We start from the raw sequence: 13,950 nt of genomic DNA, 5'->3' as shown, positions 1-13,950 counted from the left end.
CTATCTATCTATCTATCTATCTTCAATATATATATATATGGTAAAGCAAATCAGCATTTGTTGGTATTGTGAAACCGTGAAGTAATGGGGAAAGAGACAAATATGTTATAGCTGGAGGAGGAAATGAAATCCAAAGATATTGTTCAATTTTTAGATGGAAATTTAGAAAGATTTAATAAAGAAAAATTGCTGAGATTGAAGAGACTAGGGTAATTTTTTTATCCAATAAACTAGAGTTATTTGAATAATTTACAAAGATCATTTAGCTTATGTTAATTTCTGGACATTCTTGGTCATTTGGATTTTAACATTGGGTTATTGTGTGATTGTTGGCTTAAATATGATTTTTTTAAAGAAAATTATATTTGGGTATTTTAATTGTAATTTTTCTTTGCTTATTCCTCAGGTGCCAAAGTGAATGATGTTGTCCCATGGGTTTTAGATATTATTTTAAATAAACATATTATCAGCCCCAACCCACATGTGAGGCAAGCAGCCTGCATCTGGCTCCTTTCTCTTGTGAGAAAACTAAGTACCCACATAGAAGTGAAGGTGAGTTTTATAATATTCACTGGTTATGTGATGAACTCTGTAAGAATCCCAAAGTGTTTATGAATTAAAAGCACAAAGAAAGTGTATGAAGGTTGGAATTGTTAAAAAGTAGCAGAATTACCATGTGAGGCACTGAAGGAGGATGATCTGATTAATACCGGCAAGAAAATGATCTAAATGTGAAGATGTAAAGTCAGAGGGATGAAAATGGGCAGGCTCATGTTGGGACAGTGGTTAGCCTGAATGCTTAGAAAACTTGTGTGTGGTACAACTTAGGTAATATGGACACCTGTAAAGTTGACTTGGTGGTAAGGTCATGACTGCCGTGGTCCTAAGACTGTCTGGCCTCAGTGTACCATACCAGTGAGATTCTTGTTTTCCTGAAGAGGTAGGACTTCAGTGCTCTAATGCCTTTTCTTTTCTTTCAGTCCCATCTTAAAGAAATTCAGAGCGCATTTGTTTCAGTTCTATCAGAAAACGATGGTAAGTTCTTGGTAATTATTTGATTTGTCACCTTCAGTTTACTTTCATTTTAAATTTTAAAGGTGTGAGTGAATGAATCATACCAAAAAAAACTCCTGAGCCATGTGACTAAAACAAAACTAGCCATATGCCTTTAATCCTAGTGTGTGGGAGGTAAAAGGCAGGAGGATCCTGAGTTATATCGAGTTATGACTCTACCACAGAATTGCAATAAAATTAAAAATTAATTTTTTTAGTATTAAAGGTACTTGTATTAAGGCAAAAGTCAACATTAACTACCACAGTACCATCTTTCCACTAAAGTTCTAAAGTACAGGAAATAGACATTCTTTCTTATACATAAATTAGAACATCGTCCCTTTAATCTCAGCACTTGGGAGGCAGAGGCAGGTGGATTTCTGAGTTCAAGAGTTCGAGGCTAGCCTGGTCTACAGAGTGAGTTCCAGGGCAGCCAGGGCTACACAGAGAAACCCTGTCTCGAAAAAAAAAAAAAAATTAAAAAAAAATAACATTTTCTACAACTTTAGATTTTTAAAAATGGAACTGAGGCCTTAACATTAGTGTTAAAGTTTTTCTACTTTGAATTACTTTTCCTCTTTGATTAAAGCCAGGAGAAAGTGAGTATATTAGAAATTTAAATAATAGCTTTGAAACATCTTATTTAAAACACATGGACTAGTATTGCCTCTTTTTTTCTAAAATTGGATATAGGTGTCTTAAAATCCTAGGAAAATATTTTCATCTATAATATAAATAGTATATGTCGATGTTCTGATACTATGATTTTTATAGTGACACTATAGTTATTGGTATTTTATTAGTTTTTGGTCATGATTCTCATCTTTTTTAATGTATGATGTTTTATCCACTATCTTGATTTAGGAAGAGAAGAGTGCTTTTACTTTTTATATCTTTACTTGTGTAGAATTTTAGAATAAAGAGAATTATTTGAAAGAAAAATATTTGGCCAGGAGGCAAATTTCTTTTAGAATAGTATAATTTTGTCTACTTTTTTTGTAGAACTCAGCCAAGATGTTGCCTCAAAGGGACTTGGGTTGGTTTATGAGCTGGGCAATGAACAAGATCAACAAGAATTGGTTTCTACACTTGTAGAAACACTTATGACTGGCAAAAGGTATAGTGAATTTAAAATTTCAGCTATGAATACTTAGGATATTGAGCCTTATGATATGGAAGAAGGATAAGTCCACCTTCTAATATTAAGATATTGAACATCAGTGATTGTAAACAGTTTAATTATCCCAGTGTATACTGTTTACTTCAGAAAATTTCAAACTTGAATGATCCAACGACAATTAAAGCATTGGATTAGAAAACATTTTAATACCTTTGGCTAAAATAAGTTAATGTGTAATATGAAGAAACTTTAATGTCATTCGTAGTCTGATGTGGATGAGTACATGGAGAGAGATTGGTTTTGTAATTGCTTGCTGTTTTCTGTTACCTCCTTGAGGGAAGGGTAGTTTTTATGTGTGACACATTGGCTGCAATTAATCTGTGAAATTTTTTGCTTATATTTGATTTTAGAAAATTTGCAGTGTGGTAGGAAAGAATCATTTTATATCTTTTATACGCTAGACATAGGTTTTATCAGTTTGCAAATGGATTGTATCCAATTGTTTATTGTTGGTATGGGAAATTTGAAGCTAATTTAAATTCTTACTGATTTGTTTTAGAGTCAAACATGAAGTTTCTGGAGAGACAGTAGTATTTCAAGGGGGTGGCCTTGGCAAAACACCTGATGGGTAAGTGTGCTAAATCTAAACACATTGATCAACTAAGGGAGGATAGGAATGTTATATGTTGATGGATAAATAAAAACGGTTTGAAAAACCTTACTGTCTTAGATTGGGTTTTCTTGGACTCATGAGATAGAGTCCAGTATACTGGAAGTTTATTGGAGAATTCCCTTAGGATTGTCTTTGGGAGCAGTGAGCAAGGAGACTAGTGATGGCAGAAGGAACGTTGACCTGAAGCCATAACCTCATTGGACACTGGATTCTTGAGAAGCTTCAAGCTAGGATGGCATGGCCTTTCAGGGTTGTTAGCTTCGAGCCACAGAGCCTGGGCCTTTTGGCTTACGTCTTATGCCATTATGCCTGTTCAATGAGTAATCATTCGTGGCAGGCTGCTTTGTGGGAGGCCATGACCTCAAAGACTAAACTTAGTTCTTAGAAACTAATACTAGGTCTAATACTAGGAAGCTGAGTCCTGAGTAGACATTTTGCAACATACAACTACATTAAATTCATCTAAATTTTTTTCTGGGAATACTTTTTGTGTTTGACTAGTCTGCCAGTGTAGTATTTTAAATTAATTTTGATGTTGTTCCTCTTTCATTATTATTTCAGTGTGGTTATACTATCATTTTTTTTTTCTCTAAGAATTGTCAGATAACATATACGACTTGCTCTGTCTTCCTGTGACATTTGGAACAAGAGAACATTGCAGGTGGCTTATCTGTCCTGTGCTATTCTATATCTTACTGTTTTCATATTCAAAATTCTTATTATTTGCTTGTTTTTCTAAATTCTTTCTGAGCTTTTCTCTTTGTTTTCTTCTTCCTCTTTTTTTTTTTTTTTTGAGGTGGACAAGGTCTCATTATCTTTGTTGATAATTGATATTGAGTTGGTTTAGTTGAACTCTTAGTACAACTACAGAGGTACAAACCACTGTACCTGGCTTTACAAATTTAAAAAGTGCTAATTTTTCACAAAATTATATATTATACCTAGAGGAAATTTAACATAGATAATTTCAAAACACTCATGGTTATGAGAGATTGCGTACAACATGATGAACTTTGAAGGTGTCTCCAGAGCTGCCAAGAGCGTCACTTCCATGGAACATGCAGGCACATTTTAGGTATCGTGTTTGTTACTGTCAAGTAGCTGATAAAAAGCGATGGAGAGTTCATCTGGTTTACAGTTGGAGGCTGTAAGGTCCATTATGGAAGGGAAGGAATGGCAGTAGATGGCTGTGTGGTTGCAGGGGATTCTGCCTTCTAACCTCCTTCCTCCATACAACAAAGATCCACCTCTTACAGATCCTGCAAACTTCCAAAACAGCACCATGAGCTGAGAGCCAAATAGTCAAACACTTGAGCCTATGGGAGATATTTCACAGTTAATTTGTATTAGGTATTTACCGGCAAAAAGATTTAGAAATTATTGATAATTGAGGTATATTCTTCTCAGCCTAGTTTTCAGTTTCCTCATTGATGATTATGGTATTAGCAACTGAGGGAAATACAATTTAAAAGAGCCCCTGTAATATTGATGCTGAAATTAACTTCAGGCCAAAGATAGCTATAAAAAAATTTTTATTTTGTATTTCTTTTTGTTTGTTTCTAAGTCAGGGCCTTTCTACTTACAAGGAGCTTTGCTCTCTGGCAAGTGATCTCAGTCAGCCAGATCTGGTATATAAATTTATGAACCTGGCGAATCATCATGCAATGTGGAACTCCAGGAAGGTAAGTTGTTATTTTATTTCATTTCTTTCTTCAATTTTTACTGGAGAACAGACTCAGGGCATCATGTATACATGATAAGTGTTATACTACTGAACTATATACCCCCAGTTCTTACTGGGTTTTTACTTTTAATTCTTTTATTTACTCTAAAACCAAACTTGTTACATTAGCCTTGTGGTGTCAGTTTTGAAAATCTGTGTGTCTCGGAGCCAGATTACCACATTAGCCATTATTTTGGTAAAACTAGAATACTAAGTAATGTTCTATTTAGGGATCAATTTGAAAAAGAATATTTAAAGCCTTTTTTTATTTAATACATTAACATTTTACTATGTCAGTCATGTATAAATTAGTCTTTATTATTTCCAGGGTGCTGCTTTTGGTTTTAATGTAATTGCTACCAGAGCTGGAGAACAACTGGCTCCTTTTCTGCCTCAACTAGTTCCTCGACTTTATCGTTACCAGTTTGATCCTAACCTTGGAATTCGACAGGCTATGACAAGCATTTGGAATGCATTGGTCACCGACAAATCAGTGGCAAGTATCTGTTAGCCTGTGTATTAGGAAAAACACTGTAGCTTGCCTGTGGCACCACATAGGATTAAACCAAGCATCCATTGCCCCTTGTATATTTATTTCCTTTCATTGCTTGTTTGCTTTTTCTTTCAGTGGTTCTCTAATATTTACTGAGAGCTCAAAAATAAAAGCAATCAAAATGTTCACTGGTTGGATACATAGTTCAAAGAACAATAGTCTAACCTCTGGATAAGGTCTCTGCAGGTTCTTCCTCCACTTTGTTGGGCATTTCAGCTAATCTCATCCCCGTTGGGTCCTGAGAGCCTCTCTCTTTCCTGGCATCTGGGACTTTCTGGTGGCTACCCCTAGTTCCCCATCCCTCATTGCTACACACCTCTGTTCAATCAATGGGAGGAGAGGCCCTTGGTCCTGTGAAGGCTCAATGGCCAGTGTAGGGAAATTCCAGGACGGCGAGGTGGGAGTGGATAGGTGGGTGAGCACCATAAAGCAGGGAGAAGGGGGATGGAATAGGGGGTTTTTGGAGGGGAAACCAGGAAAAGGGGTAACATTTGAAATGTAAATGGATAAAATATCTAAAAAATAAAAACCCCAATAGTATATTCACACAAATGGAGTATTATATGTTTACAGGCATCACTGATGCCTGAAGAATAGGTCACAAACCTATGATTAAGGAGTTTAGTTGGGGAGACAGACAGTTGAAATAGCTACCATATGTTGTTTTCCTTGGTTCTGTAACCTGGCTGTTGATTACATTCAATCCTCCTTTCAGATATTAAGGCTTCTCAGGAGCTACCTCTGAGTACTGTTGTCCTCTTAGCTTTCATTTTACTAACTCCTGGGCATATAAGCATTCCACTTACTGTAATTGTACTGCTCAGTTCTGTACTGGCTCAGATAGGACATGCGCAGCATCCATATTTACAAATGTAACTTCCTGCCTCATGTCTTCACTTGACTGTTATTTACATGTACCATAAGTGTAACATGTCCAGTAAAAGTCTGAAAAGAAAAGAAAAAACGCCTTTTCTGTGTTCTCACTGTTCATGTATTTGGACAAGCCAGAAAACTTGGTGTGACCTTCCTTTTTGGTCTGTGTCTTATGATGCCCCCAATCTTAGTCAAATTTAGCAGCAGTTTCTGTTGATTCTTGCTTTTATCAAGTGTTCCTTGAATCTGCCCGTCTGCGATTCTTCCTGATGAGTAGATCATCATCATCCTTTTCTTCTCTTTGTCCTGTATTTCATTATCTACATAGCAGCAAAAGTGTGTGTGGGGGGGTTTGAGACAGGGTTTCTCTGTGTAGCCCTGGCTGTCCTGGAACTCACTCTGTAGACCAAGCTGGCCTTGAACTCAGAAATCTGCTTGCCTCTGCCTCCCAAGTGCTGGGATTAAAGGCGTGCACCACCACTGCCCGGCTACAAAAGTAGTTTTTAATATTACAGATTGGATTTTGGTTAAAATTCTTAAATAGATTTTAGTTTACATTTCCCCCCCAGTATTGGAGTTTGAACCCGTGCTCTTAAATGTACTAGGCAAGTGTTCTACCACTGATAATAGTTCCCTTTAAGATCTTGATCTGTTTCAGGCTGGGTCCATATCTTTGTGTTTTTTGTGTTTGCCTCAGCCTCTCGAATAGCTTAGGTTATAGGGTTACACAGGTCCTTTTAGCTTGCAGCCTACTGTTCCAACCTAATCTACCATTAATTATCACCAAAGTTTAGCTCAAACTAACTTTCCTTCTGAACCAGTATACATTACTTATTTTTGTACCAGAGTGCAGAGCGGTGAGATACTATCTTGCCATTGAAGTCCAGTGTAACAGAGCAGTGCAATAATGAATTACTGGATATGGTTTACCTTACGAGGGTGCTGTGGGATCATGGAAGAGAGTCAGTAGGCCAAAGTTCTCTGAGCGGTGGCCACTCCAAATCCCCATGGACAAAAAGTTGGACTGCAGAGGTATTATATGCATGCCAAGAAACAGAACTGAGACTAATAAGAAACCTGTGTGGTACGATGAGTTACCGTGGGGCTTTGTGTTGTATAAAGCCAAGTGATTAGACTTTGTTCTCATGCACTATGGAAAAGAATCATCTGTCTTTGCATTTTCAAATTATTGCAAAATGGTGAGAGAGTTGCAGACTGAGAGACCCAGGGTCACTTTAATGAAGAAAATGATCAGTATTGTTGGATTTTACATTTTTCATTTTATCCTTTTGCTTTCATTAGGTGGATAAGTATTTGAAGGAAATTCTTCAAGATTTGATTAAAAACCTTACTAGCAACATGTGGCGAGTTCGAGAATCCAGGTATCACTTGGAAACTGATTAGCCAGACAGAGCTGGAAAATGCCCCTTCAAATTTCTGAGGTTTTTTTTTTTAATTTGGTGTAACAGAAATTAAGTTAAAACCATATTTTTAGTTGAGTTCTTTAACTATTAAACTCTTCTTGGTTTTCTTAAATTAGTTTATATAAGTATGAAGTTAAAAATTTGTGGATGATTTGTTAAATTGGTAGATATCAAGTTGTATATTTTCATGGCTTTATGTTGTAGAATGTATTTATATATGCAGCTTGTGCACATTCTATGCTTGTTATGTACTTGGTGATATGCCAGACATTGAAAGCACATAGCTAAGAGTGATGTATTGGTGTATCACTTAAAGGGATTGAATTATAGTTGTAGGAATTGTCACTTAGTGATTTGTGTCACATGTGATAGATATATTTGAGGTAATACTAGAATAATCATGATTGTCTTAGGGTGAGAGATTAGGACTAGAAATACAGGTAGGAGTCTATTATTGTTCAGTATGACTGTTTGATAGTAAAATATTGGACTCGCTGATCACATATTTGAAATCAAGTTTTTATTTTCAGCTGTTTAGCTCTGAATGATTTATTGAGAGGAAGACCTTTAGATGACGTCATTGACAAACTTCCAGAAATGTGGGAAACACTTTTTAGAGTACAAGATGATATTAAGGTATTTTAGAAATAAATCTACATGTATATAAATTGGTATCATTAAAATATACTATAGCTTTTTAAAATGTATGTGTTTCAAAATTCCCTAGCTAGACAATTTTAGGAAACTGTTTTATCTCTAAATTTCAGCTTTGATGTATATGTAAAGTTAAAAGTTTGGGTATCAAAGATCTATTTATTTTTTATTTATATAAGTACACTGCAGCTGTCTTCAGACACACACTAGAAAAGCGCATTGGATCCCATTACAGATGGTTCTGAGCCACCATGTGGTTGCTGAGAATTGAACTCAGGACCTCTGGCAGAGCAGTCAGTGCTCTTAACCGCTAGTTCCTTAACCTAGAACTGACCTTAATACTTGCATGTCATTAAAATGGTATAAAAGCAAGAAGGAGAAGGGGAGATGGAATAGGGTTTTTCTATGGAGGGGAGATGGGGAAAGGAGATGGGATCCGAAATGTAAATAAATAAAATATCCAATAAAAAAAAAAGGAAAAGTTTGGGTGTCTTTATTTAGGTCTAAACCGAACTGACTTAAAGTGTTGGCTACAGCCTGCCTTTTTCAATAGAAATTTCATGATGCTGTTGGATTAGGAGCAAATCCCCAATTTTGAAGTAATTCATAATGACTAAAGTTTCAAAGTTTAGGCATTCATTTCCAAATACTGTGATTAATGCAAGAATATCTCAGTTTTTCTAGGTTATTTCACTTCTTTCAGATCACTATAAAAGTGTTTAGGGTGATTATTTAGAAAGGGAAGTGGTTTATCTTACCTATTTTGGAGGTTGTTATTTTGTCATAGATGCACTTCATTGTTTGGGCCTATGACTGAGGCAGTCTATCAGGGTCAGAGAAAAGAAAACATTTACTTGGGATAAAGAGCAAAAAGAAGGAGGAAGAATCTGAGGCCTCATTATCCCCTTCAAAGGCTTGCTCTCAGTGATCTAGACTTTCTTCCCCTATTGCTAAGATTCTAGTAGTGCCTTTCATGGGACCCAGCCATTAGCATGTAAACCTTTTGAGGATACTCAAGATCTAACTTAAGTTGGATCTATACTAAAGGATCTAAAGTTGGACTATCTAAATTTGAAACTATTTTGACATTCTTAAAATTATTTAGATTACTAGATTGTCTTTCTTGTTGCTTTATTCATTAGGAAATTTTAATTCTTTTAGAATCTTCACAGATTTTTATGTATTTATTTTTATAGTACATTTTATTTTTTGACTGTTATAGTTAATAGCTATATTTTTACATGGTCAAAAATAGATCAGATATACTAGTTCTTTAATGAGCAAAGAGTCTACCAGAGCAACATATATTTAAACCTGTTATTGAAAATTATGTTTTGCTATTTTGTATTAGGATCTAATTAGAGTGGATAAGAATGAGTGCATGAGTGCTGTCTAATATGTATAATGGCAGGCTTTTTTCATTTTTTTTTTAGGAGTCTGTCCGGAAGGCAGCAGAACTAGCTCTGAAAACTCTGAGCAAGGTGAGAATACTCAACTCACAGTGAGATATAGTAGGGTAGGGCCCACCATAAACTTGACCGTACTTTTTTTGGGGGGGGGGGGGTCATATGAAATGGTGTTGCCTTGTAATTGGCTTTTTGTATAGTTTACTGCTCTTAACAGTGAATAAGAAAGTGGGTTTCATTATACTATGTTTAGTGTCTGTGTGTAGTATATCTTGAGCACCTTTAACTTTTGATTCTTTAAATGGTGAGCATCTGCAGGTCTTTATATGATGTGTACCTTTGCTTTGACCCTGAAGAACAGATGACTTACTTAAATAAAGCAATATATGTCTTGATTTTTATATCTTTCCCAAATTATGGGGTTGGCAAGCTTTTTGAAGCTAAATAGTCTGCCCCTTAGACTTAATTTTGTAATTTACACTCTAATTGCTTAAGCTTTGTCATCAATCACATTACTGAGTAGTAAAAGTATGTTTTAAATCCTGGTGCCTTTCATGTCTAGGTTTGTGTTCTTTACCAGAATATTGTTCTGCAATCTGTAGTGGTGAAAATGGTTATATAAACAGAGTATTTTTAAAAAGTGCTTTCTTAAACACTTTTCATCATATTTTTAGCTCCTTTGTTTATCATTATACAAATTAGAAAGTCAAAATTAAAGAATAGAATATATTATCAGATTTTCTGTCTCGATATAGCAGTCCTCTTGGACTCAGTACTGGTCGTTCCTCTCTCTATAACCCCCATAGTGGCATAGAAAGTAGATTCATTTTTTATTCCTGATAGTGACATAAAAAAAAAAACACACACACACACACTTTGTCAGAGAAATGCTTTAATAGTTGTGAGGCCAGCTTCACTAATGTCCCTGCTCTTTGTATGTGAGGTTTGTGTGAAAATGTGTGACCCTGCCAAAGGAGCAGCTGGCCAGAGAACCATTGCTGTCCTCCTGCCCTGCCTTCTGGACAAAGGAATGATGAGTCCTGTGACGGAAGTCCGAGCCCTCAGGTGTGGTTTGGTTGAAGTGAATGTACTGGAATTACTTAGTTTCTAGCCAGTCTATAGAAAATGTGTTTTCTTGAATGTTAGATTCCTAAAAATATGAAAAATGGACTGAGGCGAATCCATTGAGGTAACTTAAGGATTTATGAAAAGATGTGGGCCAGAGTATTTTATAGTTCTATTTCACGGGGACCTTGATTTGACTAACATTCTGATTTCCATATTCTATTGGCCCCTTTCCTTAGTAAGTGCACAGCTTCCTGTTATGCCTCATGTCTTCAGGGGCTTACTTGTTTAGTATAATCAACTGTCCTTGATAAGCTAGTCTATATGGTGATGGTTTTGGCTTCTAAATCTACTGGCTAAAAGGCAAATGTAGAACTTAATGATGGTTCAGGCTTTCCAAACCTGAGCCCAGTCACGAGACTAATAGGATAAAATGACACAACAGGATGTGCATTGGGATAGGATATATTCAGTATTGCTTATGAAAGAGTCTTGCATGGTTTCAGAGGCAAAGTCACCCATATTTGCTATATAGTAGCCCACCCTGGCCTCAAACTAGTGATCCTCAGGCCTCATACATCAGAATGCTGGCATTACTGGCATAAGCCATATTTTTAAAATAATTGAACCTTCACTTGGTTTAGTTTAAATACACATATAGAGGATATGTTAAATAACACAACTGGAATAGAGTCAGTGTGGTTAAATGAGAACTCAAGAGAAAGATCAGGACTGTTAAAAGTTTCAAGAATCAAGCTGTGTGTCAGGGCACATGCCTTTAATTCTACTGCTCTTACATAGAGGCCATCAGATATCTGCAAGTTCAAAACCAGCCTGGTGTAGATAGCAGGTTCCAGGTTAGCAAGGAAGAAAGGAAGGAAGGAAGGAAGGAAAGTAAATTAGTTTGAAGATGGTGATGGATAGACTTTGAACTCTGAATTTGGATTCCAACAAATTATCATTTTTTTTCACCCCTCTATATGCTTGCTTAAAAATATCTGTAATTGCTGGACCTTGATAGTGCATGCCTTTAATCCCAGCTCTTGAGAGGCAGAGAAAGCCCGATCTCTATGAGTTTGAAGCTAGTCTGGTCTACAGAGCAAGTTTCAGGATGGGCTATTCAGAGAAACTCTGTTTCAAACAAAACATTGCCAGACAAATCTGTAATTTTTTTAAGTGCCAAGAGATGAGAGACCCTGAGTTCAGTCATAATCAGAAACTCCACTTTCCAGTTGCCAGGATTAGGCTTTGATCCATGAATATATGCCTGAATACAAGTGCAAAACGTCCTCATGGTTAGATTGTAGGCCTTCTTATTTGTGGTAAAGGGATCAGATGATGTTTTCTGTGTGTCTAGCATTAACACTCTTGTGAAGATCAGCAAAAGTGCAGGAGCCATGTTGAAACCACACGCACCCAAACTCATACCAGCACTCCTAGAGTCCTTAAGTGTGTTGGAGCCTCAAGTTCTCAATTATTTGAGTCTCCGGGCTACAGAACAAGAAAAGGTAAGTTGATAGCAGACATGTATTGGTAAGTACTGCTGAGGTATGATCACTGTTAAGAGCTGTCCAGTGCCTATAGATAAACACTCTATGCAGTGGATTTTCTTTATTTGGTTTTTAGATTTTTTTTTAGAGGGGGAAGGTTTTGTCCAGCTCATGTATACTTTTGTTAATCAAATAAAAATTGACAACTTATTAACATAATTTTAACACTCTAAAATTATTTTTATACTTTTTATGGCTGTATATATACCTTACCATCTACAAAATATCTAAGTAAAAATTTATATATAGACTTAGGCCTAAAGTTACTCTGCTTTGTCTTTGATCAGTTATTTTTCAAAGGTTGTATATGACTCATTTATTAAGGAAAAATTAAATCAACCTGGAAGGGTGAAAAGTAATCCCTTAGAGGTCTCTATGAACAGATTCCTGGGGGCTTTTAAAAATTATTTCATATTCAAAAGTCACAAAACCCCCAAATATCCAATTTAAAAACAAAATCAGACTTGAGGATCTTTTCAAAATCTGTTGGTTGCCATTTTGTCTTATTAACCTTTTCCTTACAGAAGCTTTTCAGTTTCAAGTGGTCCCATTTATCAATTGTTGATCTTAGAACTTGAACCATTGGTGTTCTGTTGAGGAGATTTTTCCCTGTGCCAATATGTTCAAGGCTATTTCCCACTTTGTCTTCTGTTAGATTCAGTGTATTTGTCTTTGTGTAGAGGTCCTTGATCCACTTGGACTTGAGCTTTGTGCAGGGTAATAAATATGGATCAATTTGCATTCTTCTACATGAAGACTGCTAGTTAGACCAGCACCATTTGTTGAAGATGCTTTCTTTTTTCCACTGTATGGTTTTGGCTTCTTTGTCAAAGATCAAGTGACCATAGGTGTGTGGGTTTATTTCTGGATCTTTGATTCTATTCCATTGATCAACCTATCTGTGTCTATACCAATACCATGTAGTTATTAATCACTGTTTTTCTGTAGTACAGCTTGAGGTCAGGGATGATGATTCCCTTAGAAGTTGTTTTGAATTTTTGAGAATTGTTTTGGATATCCTGGATTTTTGTTTTTCCATATGAAGTTGAGAATTGCTCTTTCCATGTCTGTGAAGAATTGTGTCAGAATTTTGATGGGAATTGCATTGAATCTGTAGATTGCTTTTGGTAAGAATGGGCATTTTCACTATGTTAATTCTGCTGATCGATGAGCATGGGAGATCTTTCCATCTTCTGAGGTCTTCGATTTTTCTTCAGGGGCTTGAAATTCTTACCATATTTTTCACTTCCTTGGTTAGAGTCACACCAAGATATTTTATATAATTTGTAACTACTGTGAAGGATGTTGTTTTCCTAATTTCTTTCTCAGACTGATTATCATTTCTTTGTGGTAATTTTATATTCAGCCACTTTACTGAAGGTGTTCATCAGTTGTAGGAGTTCTCTGGTAGAGTTTTGGGGGTAGCTTATGTATACTAGGTGTATTATCTGCAAATAGTGATACTTTGACTTCTTTCTTTCCAATTTATGTTCCCTTGATCTCCATTTGTTTTCTAATTGCTCTAGCCAGAACTTTGAGTACTATATTTAATAGATTATCTTGTCCTTGATTTTAGTGGGATTGCTTCAAGTTTCTCTCCATTTAATTTGATGTTGGCTGTTGGTTTGCTGTATACTTCTTTTATTATGTTTTGGTATGTGCCTTGAATTCCTCATCTCTCCCAGAGTTAACATGAAGGGGGTTTGGATTTTGTCAGGCTTTTCAGCATCTAATGAGATGATCATGTGATTTTTTTCTTTGACTTTGTTTATGTAGTGGATTGCTGATGGATTTTCATATTTGAACCATCCCTTCATCCCTGGGATGAAACCTACTTGATTGTGATGAATGATGTT

At 36.0% G+C, this 13,950-nt stretch overlaps 1 protein-coding gene across 3 annotated transcripts in view; it reads left to right on the top strand.

Moving 5' to 3' along the window:
- Ecpas (Ecm29 proteasome adaptor and scaffold) overlaps window positions 1–13,950 on the top strand; it is a 119,410-nt gene that overhangs the window by 84,505 nt on the left and 20,955 nt on the right. For all 3 annotated transcript variants that reach the window (XM_028779863.1, XM_028779861.1, XM_028779862.1), the window contains 11 exons: window positions 407–552; window positions 981–1,035; window positions 2,056–2,170; window positions 2,733–2,801; window positions 4,411–4,528; window positions 4,898–5,065; window positions 7,298–7,377; window positions 7,950–8,055; window positions 9,507–9,554; window positions 10,423–10,544; window positions 11,902–12,052. In XM_028779863.1, coding sequence (XP_028635696.1) covers window positions 407–552; window positions 981–1,035; window positions 2,056–2,170; window positions 2,733–2,801; window positions 4,411–4,528; window positions 4,898–5,065; window positions 7,298–7,377; window positions 7,950–8,055; window positions 9,507–9,554; window positions 10,423–10,544; window positions 11,902–12,052 — 1,178 coding nt within the window. The remainder of the gene's footprint in view (window positions 1–406; window positions 553–980; window positions 1,036–2,055; window positions 2,171–2,732; window positions 2,802–4,410; window positions 4,529–4,897; window positions 5,066–7,297; window positions 7,378–7,949; window positions 8,056–9,506; window positions 9,555–10,422; window positions 10,545–11,901; window positions 12,053–13,950) is intronic.

The sequence above is a fragment of the Grammomys surdaster genome, unplaced genomic scaffold (genome assembly GCF_004785775.1).
Source record: "Grammomys surdaster isolate TR1022 unplaced genomic scaffold, NIH_TR_1.0 363, whole genome shotgun sequence".
Lineage (NCBI taxonomy): Eukaryota > Metazoa > Chordata > Mammalia > Rodentia > Muridae > Grammomys > Grammomys surdaster.
Note: the sequence above shows the minus strand (reverse complement) of the source record. Positions and strands in the feature narration are given on the sequence as shown.